We start from the raw sequence: 14,048 nt of genomic DNA on the forward strand, positions 1-14,048 counted from the left end.
CTTTTCTTTCTTTCTTTCGGGCTGGATGGATGGATTGGATGGATGGTACAGGAGGGTTAAAGGAGACGGTGGGTACAGGCGTTGGGGACTGTCGCTTTCGCTTCGTTTCGCTTTACTTTGCTTTACTTTGCTTTGATCTGGCTTCGTTCTTTTCTCTCTCTTTTCTCTCTTTGTTTTCTCTCCTTCGCGAGTTACTGCTCTACTTCACCTAGTTAGCTGCTGTTTTGTCGAAAGCTACACTACGCCTACACTACGCCTACTTATGTAGCTGTGCGAGCGGCGGCCGGCGGGACCAGTCCGCATACACACATACATCTAATCCACGCATACGTCCGTACCTAGCTCTAGCTTAGTTAACGCAAGAGAACTTCTCCAATTTCACAAATACTCGAGTCCATCCCACAATCGTGCAAAGCCCAACCAAGTAGGCTGTTGAGTCCTTCCGCACAACCCGCCCACCCGATCCGTCCGTCCGCGTCCGCCCGACCCCTCCCGGCCCGCCCCGCCGCCCGCCGCGCCGCGCGCGCGCCAAGCCGTACCCCGCAGTCCCGTGCCGTCCCGCGTCAGACAGCGAGGGGGGCTTGGCAGCGCTGAAACGGCACAACGCGCATGGCCGTGGCCGTGCGACATTGAGGGGGGTTGCGGATCGTCATGTGTGGATCTTGCACGAGATGGGGGTCAGGGGGGCTTATATGTAAGGCTGAAGGCTGCTGCGCGCTGAGCCGGATTGTACTGTGGTTAGAGAGTTGTGAGTCAATTTACAATTTACGCAGGGTCAAGTGACTGCTAGCTAGGTTCCTCCTGCCTTACGTGCGTCTGCGTCAGTTGGTATCAGCGCGTGCGGGATAAAGACAGGGTTTTAACTCGTGCCTACCTAGGCACTACCTACGTGCGTGGGAAGAGTTGGGAACGATCAACCGAACGAACGAACAGCCACTGCTGGATAAAGAACGTCAAAGAGCTGGGGCTTCGCTACCTTGTACCGCTACCGCTGGTTCTGCTGGATCGGAGCGGACCGGGCGACGCAACTGCGACTGGGCTACAGTGTCTGTCTACATATCTACGGGACTGTACCGTGGATTGCCTGCCTACATTATACCTACCAGCTATCAGCCACCTACCTACCTTAGCCTCCAACTCGCCAACCAACAACCTATACCACCCACGACCCGACATCACAAAAACACACACAGAGCCTTCCGAATCCAAATCTAAATCCAAATCCAAACCTAAACCACCAAAGCGCATCAGCACTTCAGCGCAACCACAGCGCACCACAACCGACCATGCACCGCGCCTTCTTCTCGCGTACGTCTTTCCTTTCTCTCTCTCTTTCCGTCCTCCAACAACAACCCCTCCCCATCCACAACCATTTCCAACACACAACACAACACAGTTCCAACGCACTAACACCCCGCCCGCACACCAGACCACCCCACGCAAACAGCAGCACGGCGCATCATCGAGCGCGCCGCGACAGCAGCGAGGGGCGGTGCGCCCGCAGCTGCAGGAGAGCGCGGATGGGGCGGCGAGAGGCGAAGGGGGGAGCAGGAAGGGGGTGCGAGGAGGGAGGGTGAAGGAGGGGGTGGCGGCAGGAAGAGACGGTCGTTGGCTTGGGGGTGGGGGACCGGGATCTGGTGGTAGTGCGTTGTGTGTGGGGAGAGGAGTGCGGGGTGGGATTGCTTGCTTGCTTTGCTTTGTTTTTGGTGGGCTGGGCTGGTGTTGGGCGTTGGGGTGGTGGGGCATGCGCTACCGCTGTCGCTGCTGCTGTCTTTCTTTTTTTTCGTGTGGGTAGGTCATGGTGAAATGCCTTCGGGGTACAGTTCGCCAAATCGCATACCTTTTAGACACTGACGGCTACGGAATCCCCCGGGCTCGATCCTCTCTTCAGTCTTCTTTACCATGGAACCTCTCGAATTCACAGTATATCACTATCGCCGTCACCAGTTACGGCCTCTCCCACAAACCAAACCCTCTTGCCATGTCAAAACATGCCCCTTTAAAAGACTGATAAGCAGAAAGCCGACCTGACAGTTCCCGAACCAACTGCCTATCATGCCACCGAAAAGGGCACCAGACCAGCCCTCCGAAAATGTTCACACGGCTGGGTCCCGGGCTCGTACTGAACAAATCAAGGAAGAAGATCCTGAGAAAAACGTACCGTAACAGCAACATCAAACCCCTCCGCACCAAACAGCACACCAAGCCAATGAAGACAACCACCACAAGCACCTTCTAAAGAACACCAGCATTCCTCGCTAGCGATGAGGAACCACACCAGCAGCGCAATACCTTGTCCTCTTAAGCTTCAGCACACGCCCACAGCGTCAGGAATCGATCTTGATGGTGCGAACTTCCCAACACCGAGCAGTACGAGATGTTTGGTGACCTCGTTGAAGATGTTTGGTGACTTGATAGAGAATCCTGCTCTGTTGTTGGTCGGTACGTAGGACGGAGGGAGGGAGTGCTTGTTTTATATCCCATGTTCATATCTCATTGTCCTACTCCACACCCTCCACAGCGCCGCGCCAGTTCCCAGCCCTATACGGATCGTGCCTTGCCTTGCAATGAGATCGAGAGGTACAATAAGTAAGCACTTACAACAAGAGCAGGATCCGCATCTATATACCTCCTTCCCACAGCACAGCACAGCGCAGCGCCGCCCGTATTCTATTCTGCTCGACTCCAAAGCAGACCGGGTCTTATCTTCGGTTTGGTAGCGTACATGCTCAGCCACCGCCCCACCGCCCACGCCCACCGCTCACATACACACATACGCAAAGCTCTCGCCTACTCCACAACGCTTCACTGCGAAGTACGGCAAACCGTGTACCCACCTGCCTCTTAACCCACTCCCCGCAACAGCACGCCCCAGCCCCTCAACTTCAACCTCAGCTGCGCCGGCGCGTGCGTCTTTCCTGCGCTTTAAACTGGGCGTTTATACGCACACACACACATACACACACACACTCTCTCTCTTCGTAAGAGAAGTAAGTAGGTATACGCTAAACATGCAGTGTATAAGATGGAGATGCTGATCTGCCGCGCACGGCGATGGTGGTGCCCCCCGTAGCTGCTGGAAGATAGTGGGCATCTATGCTGTTTGGTGGTACTGTTCCCGTGTGCGTGAATGCTACCGTTTTTCTAGGCACGGTCAGATAGACGACAGACGAAAACAGCACCGACACGTTCGTCATGGTGAGTTCTGAGGTCCTGTATGTCTGCGATATTGAGCAACCGGACAGAAAGTCCATTCGTTCACTGAACAAAAACTATCAACGCAACCCCATCTCTCAACTCTATTTACACCCCTCCCTTCCCCACCTTTCCCCAGCTAATACGGCGCAAAACGGTCCTTCTTCTTCTCCTTCCGCTCCTTGCGCTTCTCGCGCCCCTTGCCCTTGGCACTCTTCTCCTTCTTCGCCTTCTTAGCACCGCCGTCTTCCTCGCCATCGTCGCGCATGTCCTCGTCCGCGTCTCTGTGCCCAATGGTGCCGAAGACGTCGTCGGCGCCGGCGCCGCTCCAGGCGCGCACGTGCCCGTCTTCGCCGCAGGTGTAGAGTGTTGTCGACTGTGGTGGTGGGCGTTAGCATGGGGGTCAGATAAGGGTGGAGGTAACCAGAGCTTACGTTCGGCGCAAAGTAGAAGTCGCGGACGATTTCCTCGCCGTGCGCGCCCGGGAGGCGGAGGCAGTCGGCCTGCGAGCAGGCGTAGGCGAGGGGCGTAGCGCCCTGGGTGGGGGGATGGAGGGGGAGGAGATCGAGGTGCTGGTTGCTGCTGAGTTGTTAGTGGGTTTGTCCAGATATTGTGTCGACAAGAACAGAGAAAGAGGAAAAGGCGGAAAGAGAGAAAAGAAAAGAACAAACGCACCTATGGTTCCCCGCCGCAACGACTCTGACCCCCTCTTTCGCACCCACGCCCACTACATACTCGCACCCCAACAGCTCGCGCACATCGCCGATCCGGACCGGCTTGGGCCCGTCCTCCTCCCCCTCCTGCCCGCTCTTCCCTTCCACGCCCTCTTCGTCCAACGCTTCGTAGAACGCCAGCGCCTCGTCCGTGCTGAAAACGCCGACGTCGCGCTCGCCGACCCAGGCCGCGCGATGCACCGCGCCGGCATGGTTGAGCACGCGACGCAGGGCCTCGTCCTCGTCCGGCTGCGAGATGTCGAAGACGCAGGCCAGCCCGTCCGTGCTGCCCGAGAGCAGGGTGCTAGGGCGGGAGGGGTGCAGGGTCAGCTCGGTGATGGTGTCGGTGTGGGATTCGGGGAGGGTGAGGAGCGGGGTGAGCGCGGGTGTGGGGTTAGAGGTTAGCTGCCGCGTGTCGTAGATGAAGATGGGCGCGTCGCCCGGCGGGTTGTTGGGGTACTCGGTCCCGGCTATTAGGCGGTGCGTTGGGGCGTGGGTTGTCAGGGCTGAGAGGGGGAGGTTTTTGGCTTTGGAGGGGCGGGAGTTAGCAGGGCGTTCTTTTGGTGCTGAGGTGAGAGTGGAGTAAGAATGAAATAGGGAAGGAAGAGGGAAAAGATGAGAGAAATGACGAAAAAGGAAAGAGACGTGATGGCAGAAATATATAATAGAGACAAGAAATAAAATCCACATACGGACACTGACTCCGCCAACTGCTCCCTCCGTCCTCCGATCCCACAGCCTGACAGCCCCGTCTCTTCCTGCCGTAGCCAACACATGCTCGTCCCATGCCTTGAGGCACGTGACGCTGCGATGCGCATTCTTGACCACGCCGTCTGGCAGCAGCTGCAGCGACGCAGGATCGAACCAGCGCACCGAGTCGTCGGACGAGAGGGCCGCGAGCGCGCTGCTGCCTGCGGGGCTGAGCGCGTAGATGTACGAGTCCGGGGGGAGGGAGAGGTTGCTTGCTGTGAGAGGCGTTGCTGTGCGCATTTTGAAGGTTGAGACCGCGGGTGGCCTCCTGCCCTGGTTTTCTGCTTTTTCTTGTTTGTTGTGGATTGTTTGGTTTGAGCGGTCTGGCGGCGTTTGCTCTCGCTGTGGAGGGTTGTGGTGCTTTCTGCCTGTTTGTCTTGGATGGTGACGCGTGAGGTTGTTGGTCGCCGAGTCAAATTTTTTGGGTTGAGATGAAGTCACATCGAAAGCAGGCAGGTGCATGCTTCATAAGAGATATATTGGATAATTCAAAGGATCAATTGCTATGAGAAGAGGTGTAGAGCCTGAAGACGGCTGATAGTCTGACCAGCGAGAGCTCCGTTGTCCCGTCTGTAGGAGTGCGAATTGCTTCATCATTCATTCATGTGTTGCAATCACAACGCAGACCCGACAGACTCCAATTGAATCTCATTCATTGACAGACAAACATCATCTTCTCGAGCTGGTATGTTACCCTGATATGAAACGCACCGAATCATTGGTAAGGATTAAAATGCGCGATTAACGACGGGTTGGTCCCTCTAGGGACCTCAGGCATCTCGAGCAACTGGCAGAAAGCCAGCCGCAGAGACAAGCCGCCTGGGTTCAGTCCACGAGGGTCCGCAGGCGGGGAGGAGGTCCCGTGAGGAAGAAGAAGGAGAAGAAGATGGCGAAACAAAAAAACACTTTTGACGAGACAGCACTGCCGAGGAATAGCCGGTGACAAAGGGCGGTGCTGTGATTGGCCGCACGCGCTCCCGAGGTTAGCCTGGCCAAGGGCAGCCGGAGCGAGCAGCAGCAGCAACAAGCAGCATCACCACAACGACCGCGAGTCTCTCCATCCACCCCATCGCTGCCCCCGCCCGCAATGCTCGCCCAGCGCTCGTTCCAACTCGCCCTCCGGCGCATGGCCGCTCCGGTCGGCGCCGCCAGGTTCGCCCCGGCCGCTGCCCTCATGCAGCAGTCTCGGTACGGAGCCCCTCCGCGCGAGGCCGTCCAGCCCACGCCGCAGCCCCAGCCCACACTCCTAGCAGCACGGAAAAGAATATGAGGAGGAGGATGATACTACGAAGGAGATCAATCGGATCTGAGCATGGCAGACCAAACTATCGAACAAACCCCGCTAACACGCCCGCGCCCCCAGCAGGACCGTCGCGATGCAACGCATGACGAACGAAGAAGGCTACCCCATCCTGGCCAAGCAGCGGACCCAACGCCCCGTCTCGCCGCACCTGACCATCTACCGCCCGCAAATCACCTGGTACGCGTCCATGTTCAACCGCATCACGGGCGCCATGCTGTCGGGCAGCTTCTACCTGTTCTTTGCCGCGTACCTGGCTGCGCCGCTGACGGGCTGGCACCTGGAGTCGCAGTCGCTGGCCGCGGCATTTGGCGCTCTGCCCATCGCCGCCAAGATCGGCTTCAAGACCGTCTTTGCTCTGCCTTTCACCTTCCATAGCTTCAATGGCATTCGCCACTTGGTTTGGGATATGGGCAAGACGCTTACCAACCGCGCTGTTATGCAGACTGGCTGGTTCGTTGTCGGTCTGAGCCTTGTCTCTGCGTTGGGCCTCGCGCTGTACTAGGCTCCTACTGCTGCTGGGAGGGGATGCGTTTGTGGAATGGCGGGAAAGGAGAGAGAAGAGAAGAGGTGCGGGAGGTTGTTGATGGACGCGGAACAGATTGTGCCGGGAGGAAAGACAATGACGGACAAAGCTGGATGTAGGATGCAGGATGCAGGATGCGGGAAGAAGCACGGCGCGTGTACATCTAGAGAACAGCGGCTGTATCATCGCTGCGGAGGGTCCTTTGCGCAAGGGATCGGTGCAATACGAACGCTTTGAGTTTTCTCGTTCTTCTACTTGCAGCGCAGCACGCATAGGCGGCCTGATAGTTGTACCTGGGACCCGCCATCACCACCACCACTACTACTTCAGACCTCCCGCTACACCCACTACCACCACATCCACCACAACCCCAACTAGCAACCCTCCCTCTGCCGCGAACCTCGCTCTACAACCTCCAGCCGGCCACCAGCGACTAGTCCCAAGCCTCCTGTCCACTTCACCCACCCACTCACTCACTCACACACGCCCTCGCCCTCCCCCAACCACTCCCTCAATTCCCCTCAGTTCCCGGGGACCTTCTCGCTAGCTGGTTGGTTAATTAACCGATATTCTGACTGCCTGATCGACAACAAGTTGGTTGAGCGGCTGGCCGATTGACGACGGGCCCACATAGTCATAGCTATTACTGCCAGGGCCAGAATGGTGGGGGTGTGGCCTCGCTGGGCGAAGAGAGAGAGAGAGAGAGAGAGAGAGAGAGCAAGAAAGAAAGAAGAAAAGTAACCAGCCAGTCAGTCAACAGCATTGCAGACACAACCACACAAACCCCCCACCACCATCAATCACACATCTCACTCACCCTCACCCCCAACCCAATCTTCACGACCCACCCTCACCAACCAAGCAGCCAAACCCACCTCCCTGCCCGAGACCAACGGGCATAGCGTAGCGTACTGTACTGTACGAGTCCCCTCGACGGCCTCTTGAAGCCGCACCCCTCGCTTCCGACTAGTAAAGGGCAAAAGCGCTTTGAGGTGGCTGTGGTTGTGGTTGTGATGGTGTGTGGTGGCGACTTTGGAGTGGTGATGAGTGTGCGAGGGGTGGTGGTGAGAGGGAGAGAGGGAGAGGAAGAGGGTTGTGCCTTGTATGCAGGGGCGTGCAGGAAGTCTTGCTGTTGACTGTGCCTGTGTTGTGTTCGAGGGACGCAGAGGACGCTCTCGGGTCTGGTCTGGACTCTAGGTAGATGGGTGCCGGGTCAGGGAGCAGGCGAGGGAGCAGCAGCACCCACGGGGAGTCACTCACTCACTCACTCACTGACTTACTCACCCACCACTCCTCCGACCCTCGTCGCAGTCTCCCGTGGTAGAGCAGAGTAGCACCCCGGGCAGAGATCGCTCCGGCCATGACTTCAGCGCAGCCCAGACCAGACGTGCGTCCTCGCACCCAAGAAGATCATCCGCAAGGTCGTACCCGCAGCAGCACCCGAAACAGAACGACACGCCCATCCCACCACCTTACAATGCCACAACCGAAGTCAATCACAACCTCCGAAACAGCGGGCATGACTTCACACTCCGGCGCGCACACGCACCCGCACCCGCTCCGACGAGCGAGCGAGCAACACTGAAACGTGCCATCCTCAGCACCTAGTGACCTCAGGCCCCGAAGAACCGCGCCAGCACATCACCACCCCAACCCAACTACAATATTGTATCACCCTCCGTGCCTCCGCTCCGCACGCACGCCACACCCAGGCCCGCCCCTACCCGGCCCCTCCACGGGGCCCCTTGCCCCCGACCTTGGCGACCCCCGATGCCCCGCTCCGAAACGCGCGCCGATCATGTGTCAAGGCGCGAAACCATGTGTCAAGGCGAGGCGAGGCGTGGCAAGCGGCTCTCGGCCCCAACAGAAAGAAGGCGCGACGACGGCGTGGACGGCCATGGCGATCATGAGCGAGCGGGCTCCGACGAGGGCGGGCGTGTGCGCGGAGACGGAGATGGCGAGCGGCGTGTTGCGTGGGTGTGTACGTATGTACGTAGGTACGTAGGTAGGTTCGTGTGCGTGTGCGGTGGTTACGCTGGGGGAGATGGTGGCTCCGAGCCTCGTCTCGCCTCGTCTCGCCTCGTCTCTGTGCTTGGGTTGGAAGGGGGGACTTGCGCGCTGCTGGCTGGAGAGGAGGTGAGGCGTGAACGCGGAGGTTGATGTGCGGACGTGCGAGGTTGACGACGCGGCGCGGAGTTTCGTGCGGTGTGTGCGACGTAGATACTTTGATGGACTCTATCTCGACACGGACGGCGTGGACGGAAGAGGGTGGATAGGTGGATAGACAGAGGGATGGATTGATGGAGAGACGGCGGCCTGTCCTGTCCTGTCCTGTCAACCATCAGCCTCAGCCTACGTAACTTCACACGCGGACGGCGAAGACATGGCCCATCAACACCATCCATTGCTGCCCAATAACAGGCAAACAGGCAAACAAGCAAAGCAAGCAAGCATCCCCCGCAAAGCCGCCGCGAGCAAGCAACACGCAAAGCCAAGCTCTCGCGACCCCACAACCAACCCCAGCGCCCCCACGCCTCCACAGTCCACCCACACCCCAGCGCAACATCCAGCATCCACAGCAGCTCGCTCGGCTACCAGCGGCATCCCCCCAAACAGCCACCATCCACCAGCAGCTCCGCGAGTCCCCCTTCTCCTCCCACGTCACTGCCGCGCATCCACCACCGAAAAAAAGGCGCGCCGTACTAGCCCAGGTACATACTCGCACTACTCTACGCGTAGTAGCGCTCACGGCGCGGCGGCTCAACGCTGGCGCCACCCATCCTCGCATCCTTCCTTCCTCTCCGAAAAAGCCAGCCGTAGGTAGGTAAGCCGGCACCGCGCGCGGCAGCTGCGCCCCAGGGCTGTGGTGGCGCCACCCCGACCCGAGACCCCGAAGAAGGAAGGAAGGCAAAGGCAAAGGCAAAGGGAAGGCGCAAGGCGTGCCTACCACGCACTCTACTCGTACCGTAAGGCCCTGCTCTACGTAGAAAGTTGCCCGGCCAGGTTAGGTAGAAGATTGCCCCGGGCCCTGACTCCATTGTTGCCCTGCAAGCCTGCCCTCAACCCTGCTTCCGCGGGCAGCAGACCCCCGCTCCACGATCATCAGGCACATCCCGTACGGCGCGAACGCAATCGGCGCGCCCCCTCAGCGCGCATAGCCGCGGCGCAAATCGCACATCGCACATCCCCTCGGGCAGGGGAGGTGCGGTGCGGGCTTTTCGCCCCTGCCCTGCGCACTCTGACTCTCGCGACTCGCTCGCCCTGGAGCCTGGACGCGCCCCGGATCGACGCCACTGCGTGGATTGCGCGGGAGCGGCGCTGCCTGGCGGGTGACGTCTGCGTTTGTGTCGCGTGTGCTGCTGGTGGTGCCTGGTGGAGTGATCCCGCCTGCGATGGTGAGGGGGAGGGGAGGGGTCGTGCTGTGCTTGTTTGTTTGTTTATGGGTGTCTAGGTAGAGGATGCGCTGGTACGAGATGCGCCGTAAAGGGGGCAGTGGGGGGATTCGTCGTGTGCCGCACACCTAGAGTAAACAGCAGTATCTCGAATCCCAAGTCCATCATAGTGAAAGCACTCGTTCAAGGGCCAAAAAGCATGTCATCAACAGGTCGTCGGCATTGCCTACATAATATCTAGAGGAAAAAAACAGAGATAAACGTGCTAAATCTATACACACATCATAACAAGCCGTCGCAAACACGACGCCAACAAAGCAGCTGGTATAAAAAAGCACGCGAGCAACAAAAAACAAAAGGTCGTCTCAAGTCTTCAGTGCGCAACTCAAGTCGAGTTGTCAGCGCAGCTCCAGACGGCGCCGCCAGTCTGGTCATGCATAGCCTTAGCCGAAGCATAGAGGCCCAGACCGCAGATAGCCGCGCCGAGCAGGACCAAAGCGAGGTTGACGACGAGCAAGGAAATCTTCTTCCAGTTCTGCGTCAGCTTGCCCTTGTTCATGTGGATCCACATCCAGCCCGCAATGCCGTAGCTGATCCACGACGCGAACAGCGACGAAATGAAGCCCAGCAGGTTGTTGAACCCCGGGATACTCGCCGCAATCACGTACGCAATCACCCAGATGCCGAAGCCCAGGCCCAGCCACGTGCCCGTCGCCACAATGCCGCGGCTGCCCAGGTACTTGGTGCCCGCGAAGATCCGGATGTAGATGTACTTGCACGCAATGTGCCCGAAAATGACGCCCGCAATCAGAATCGTCGGCAGCGCAATGCCGTACGCAATCTTGCGCACAAGGTGGCCGGTGCTGCCGAGCGCGGGGCTGGAAACGTCGAGGCCGGCGTAGCGGTAGACAACGACAGCGACGATGATGTACAGCGTCATGTCAACAACCTGAAGCATGACCAGCGACTTGGGGAAGTCCTCGGGCTTCTGGAGCTCGCTGATGAAGCTAAGGAATCCGACGTGGCAAGCGTACGCGAAAACGATGTTCGTCGAGTCGAGCATGGCGTCGGAGAAGGCCGGCTTGAGCGTGCCCTCGAGGTGGGCACCCTTCAGGGGGGAGACGCCGAGAGCGATCATGGTGAGGAGAACGGCCGAGGTGATGGAGATGAAGGCTGTTAATTTGTCAGTTTTGGAGCCCCGAAATATTTTGTTTTGGAAAACGCAGCCGCTGCTGTTTCCTGGGAAAATACTCACAGGCAATGGAGAGGTACGAAACGTTCTTCAGCGTTCTCGGGATGGCGAGAATGAAGAAGATAATCACACCCACAACACCCCAAACCATGGTGCAAGTCGCGTGCTCGGTGATAACGTTCATGGCGATCATGAAAGTCAAGACGTGACTAGCCATGAGGAAGACGCAGAAGATGACGAACGCGGCACCAAAGATTTCCTGGCCGATGGGTCCGAATAAAACGCCGCCTGCATCCGCAAGGTTGTTGACCTTCACATTGGAGGTCAGTTTTCATTGCGCGAGATGGTAGGTGGACTTGGCGACATACGAATGGGTACCGCATCTTGAACTGGTAGTAAACGTATCCGGAGTACGTCGCGAAGAGACCAAGAGTAATAATCAAGACGATACCAGGAATGAGGCCAATCTTGGCCATGACGGCGGGTAGCGACAGAATACCGAGGGAAATGTTCTCTGCGATCATAACCATCGAGGCTTGCCTGAAAACGAGTGAGCATTCTGTAGAAGCGATTGAATCCCTTGCGCCTCAAACTTACCACCACTTCATGGTCTTGTATTGGATCTCTGCATCAGCCTCGTTACCAAACACATCTCCCGCCGCGTTGTCGTCGACCTTGAACGCCGGGACATCCTCGAGGTCGGAGACCTTGTCCTCGCGGCGGTCCTCGCCGTAAATCTTCTCGTTCATGTCCGCCATGGTGCCGCTGTTGCCACGAATTGGGTCTGTTGAAGGGGATGCTGGAGCAATTGAAGGAACGGGTATCGCGTTTGTCACAGACCCCACAGGCCACAAGGAAAGCGCGGAATGCGGGAGAGAAGGAAGTTGGCAACGGGGTCGAGAAGAGGGTTCCAGCAAGAGGGCAAAAGGCGTTAAATGGTGGAGGCGGCCAATGGCCCGCTTCCAAGGCCTTGCTGACGCTACTGTAAATGGCCGATGTGCCTATCTCCAGATGGGTCCGAGAAACGTAATCGGGACTGGGGCCGGCTAGGAGCTTAGCACTGTTTGCACGGTTATCGAGCGAGAATCCTTTTCACCTCCACGTTTTAGCCTACTCACGTTATGTAAAAGAATCCAGGGTGCAAGGTTCAACTCGTACACACGGTCCAACAGCCGCTGTCTCGGGAACAGCTTCTTCGGATGATGCACGAACAAGCTGGGGAAAAGCGTGACTATAATCCAGGGTCTTTGTGCGCCGACTGGTATTCCTATCCAAGGCCCGCCCCGTACAAAACGTCAAGGAACAACGTGCCTCACGAGCCGGATAGGGCTGAGAAGAAAGTCACTTCCTTTTGCCGCTTTCGGGCCGACGTGGCTTCGGACCAAGCCGAGACGCCCAAATCCAGCGTCCAGCGGACACCTTTCCGCCACGAGAGATCCTCCGCTGGGCGAAATCCTGTTCCCGCCGCCTTGCCCGCCCCCCCTTGCGGATGTGAGCGGCGGACGAAAGCCTTGCAAACGTTTGCGCCGCTGACGGCCGCGAACGGCCATTGGCTGGCTCGCCATGCCTTGGGCAGCTGCTATAGGCGGTTTTAAGCCGACAGCAACCCTTGCAGGCAGCGATAGCGAGGAGATAAGATACGACCGGAGTGTTGAGAACCCTGTTCAGCAGTGAATCTGAGCAACCCTTGGCGGACAGGTGGAGGCCTTAACGTTTTGGGAGGGCGGATGAAGATTTTGGGCATCCTCGCGGGGCGGAGCAGGCACGCAGGCAATGAGGTGTCGGCAAGGGTGAAGATCCATGTCAGGTGCGCTGGTGCAGGGGCTTGGCGAGGCGGCGGATGTAACGGCTGATCCACGGAACCACCGCGGGGAGGCTGAAGCGGTGCGGCAAGGGCGGAGACCAGAATTGGGCCTGGTTGTATCAACGTGTCGTATGTGGTTGCGTGGGATGGCAGGATGACGTCGGGAAGGAGGGTAAGCGCGTATCGAATCCTGAAAAAGGCGACGGTGATGTCGACGGCGCCCAGGCGCACTCGCAAGCTTTCGGGATTATGGTTTTCGCGGAGCCGGGAGCCCCGGAGCCCGGACGATCCGATACGCGTAGCCACTGCGTAGCCCTTCCGCCAGTTCCCTACTCCGGTATCGGGTTACGTTAGAGAATCTCTGACCCTGGGCACATCCTCAACACCGTTGCAAAACCCAGTGGGTACCTCTCGGTTTTTTGGCAGAGGAAAGCGGAGACCCCCAGATTCCGTGGTATGAAAGGCCATCTCTTGGCCATGTCGCGCGCACGCTACTCTCCAAGCTTCCGTCCTCCTGGTATCTTGTGGTGTGATCCAGCCGACTTCAGCGCCTTCATATCTACGGATTGCAAAGCCTCGCCGTTATCAGGAACCCGGCAGGCTTCTTCGCCGCGCTGAGCAACCAACAGAAACAAGCGTCATCCGCGACATGTGACAGTCAACGGCCGTAATTACGAGTACATACGTATGCGAGCGAGGCATGACTCCCAAGCTCCGAAAATTGCCAGCAGTGATGGTCCTGTTGTGCGGTCAAGAAGGCCCAAGGCCGACACGGTGGCAAAAGCCTTTGATTTCCTGAAGACCCACTGGCAGCGCTAGCTGACGGGCTCACCGTTCACGTGCATCGTTGCCCGTTCTCGACCGCTGATGAGAGCAATTCGACACTTTGCTACAACATTCTGGACCTCTATCGAAACCCTTGGCGAGACGAAAGTCTGAAGTCTACGGGTCCCGCTTGATCTAGAGCTTTGTAATCTACTTGAGGGGGAATTGAGTCCAGGGAGTCGCGGACAAATATCGATATCCAAGTCGCATGAACCAACAATCGACGGTAGACTCAATAATGGGAGCAGGACGCCTGACTTTCTGGCTGAAATACCAGGCTACCCAGCATACGAACGACAACAAGGGGCGGTGAGAAATGGTGAAAGAGCCGTCGCGATTCGTTTGTTGGGC

The 14,048-nt window shown here is 58.1% G+C and overlaps 5 protein-coding genes across 5 annotated transcripts; 1 reads left to right on the top strand and 4 right to left on the bottom strand.

Moving 5' to 3' along the window:
- Nucleotides 1–172: 172 nt before the first annotated feature.
- Nucleotides 173–799, bottom strand: K452DRAFT_52426 (uncharacterized protein). Its single transcript, XM_033546789.1, has 4 exons — nt 763–799; nt 404–707; nt 250–344; nt 173–202 (listed from the first exon to the last, which is right to left on the bottom strand). Exons 2-3 carry the CDS (start codon nt 628–630, stop codon nt 257–259), a joined length of 315 nt encoding a protein of 104 aa, XP_033395900.1. The 5' UTR covers nt 631–707; nt 763–799; the 3' UTR covers nt 173–202; nt 250–256.
- Nucleotides 800–863: 64 nt separating this feature from the next.
- On the bottom strand, nt 864–1,923 carry K452DRAFT_288954 (uncharacterized protein). Its single transcript, XM_033540754.1, has 2 exons — nt 1,430–1,923; nt 864–1,308 (listed from the first exon to the last, which is right to left on the bottom strand). The coding sequence occupies exons 1-2, from the start codon at nt 1,744–1,746 to the stop codon at nt 1,248–1,250; spliced, it is 378 nt and encodes a 125-aa protein (XP_033395901.1). The 5' UTR covers nt 1,747–1,923; the 3' UTR covers nt 864–1,247.
- Nucleotides 1,924–3,207: 1,284 nt separating this feature from the next.
- On the bottom strand, nt 3,208–5,054 carry K452DRAFT_288955 (uncharacterized protein). The gene is made up of 4 exons (XM_033540755.1): nt 4,601–5,054; nt 3,871–4,435; nt 3,630–3,774; nt 3,208–3,571 (listed from the first exon to the last, which is right to left on the bottom strand). Exons 1-4 carry the CDS (start codon nt 4,896–4,898, stop codon nt 3,335–3,337), a joined length of 1,245 nt encoding a protein of 414 aa, XP_033395902.1. The 5' UTR covers nt 4,899–5,054; the 3' UTR covers nt 3,208–3,334.
- A 976-nt stretch (nt 5,055–6,030) lies between these two features.
- K452DRAFT_288956 (uncharacterized protein) lies at nt 6,031–6,625 on the top strand. The gene has a single exon (XM_033540756.1). It carries the CDS (start codon nt 6,035–6,037, stop codon nt 6,461–6,463), a length of 429 nt encoding a protein of 142 aa, XP_033395903.1. The 5' UTR covers nt 6,031–6,034; the 3' UTR covers nt 6,464–6,625.
- A 3,475-nt stretch (nt 6,626–10,100) lies between these two features.
- On the bottom strand, nt 10,101–12,046 carry K452DRAFT_52501 (uncharacterized protein). Its single transcript, XM_033546790.1, has 4 exons — nt 11,666–12,046; nt 11,437–11,608; nt 11,132–11,378; nt 10,101–11,049 (listed from the first exon to the last, which is right to left on the bottom strand). Exons 1-4 carry the CDS (start codon nt 11,824–11,826, stop codon nt 10,262–10,264), a joined length of 1,368 nt encoding a protein of 455 aa, XP_033395904.1. The 5' UTR covers nt 11,827–12,046; the 3' UTR covers nt 10,101–10,261.
- Nucleotides 12,047–14,048: the final 2,002 nt, after the last annotated feature.

This window comes from Aplosporella prunicola (genome assembly GCF_010093885.1).
Source record: "Aplosporella prunicola CBS 121167 unplaced genomic scaffold K452scaffold_17, whole genome shotgun sequence".
NCBI classification, from domain to species: domain Eukaryota; kingdom Fungi; phylum Ascomycota; class Dothideomycetes; order Botryosphaeriales; family Aplosporellaceae; genus Aplosporella; species Aplosporella prunicola.

Coding starts and splice junctions, on each gene's coding strand:
- K452DRAFT_52426 (XM_033546789.1), bottom strand. CDS start 630: ATGTCGCACGGCCACGGCCATGCGCGTTGTGCCGTTTCAGCGCTGCCA. Junction 345..403: donor TGGTTGGGCTTTGCACGATT/GTGGGATGGACT, acceptor TAACTAAGCTAG/AGCTAGGTACGGACGTATGC.
- K452DRAFT_52501 (XM_033546790.1), bottom strand. CDS start 11,826: ATGGCGGACATGAACGAGAAGATTTACGGCGAGGACCGCCGCGAGGAC. Junction 11,609..11,665: donor TACAAGACCATGAAGTGGTG/GTAAGTTTGAGG, acceptor ACTCGTTTTCAG/GCAAGCCTCGATGGTTATGA. Junction 11,379..11,436: donor TCAAGATGCGGTACCCATTC/GTATGTCGCCAA, acceptor TCCAATGTGAAG/GTCAACAACCTTGCGGATGC.
- K452DRAFT_288954 (XM_033540754.1), bottom strand. CDS start 1,746: ATGCCCCACCACCCCAACGCCCAACACCAGCCCAGCCCACCAAAAACA. Junction 1,309..1,429: donor TGCTGTTTGCGTGGGGTGGT/CTGGTGTGCGGG, acceptor GGAAAGACGTAC/GCGAGAAGAAGGCGCGGTGC.
- K452DRAFT_288956 (XM_033540756.1), top strand. CDS start 6,035: ATGCAACGCATGACGAACGAAGAAGGCTACCCCATCCTGGCCAAGCAG.
- K452DRAFT_288955 (XM_033540755.1), bottom strand. CDS start 4,898: ATGCGCACAGCAACGCCTCTCACAGCAAGCAACCTCTCCCTCCCCCCG. Junction 4,436..4,600: donor AGTTGGCGGAGTCAGTGTCC/GTATGTGGATTT, acceptor GCCCCTCCAAAG/CCAAAAACCTCCCCCTCTCA. Junction 3,775..3,870: donor GTTGCGGCGGGGAACCATAG/GTGCGTTTGTTC, acceptor ACAACTCAGCAG/CAACCAGCACCTCGATCTCC.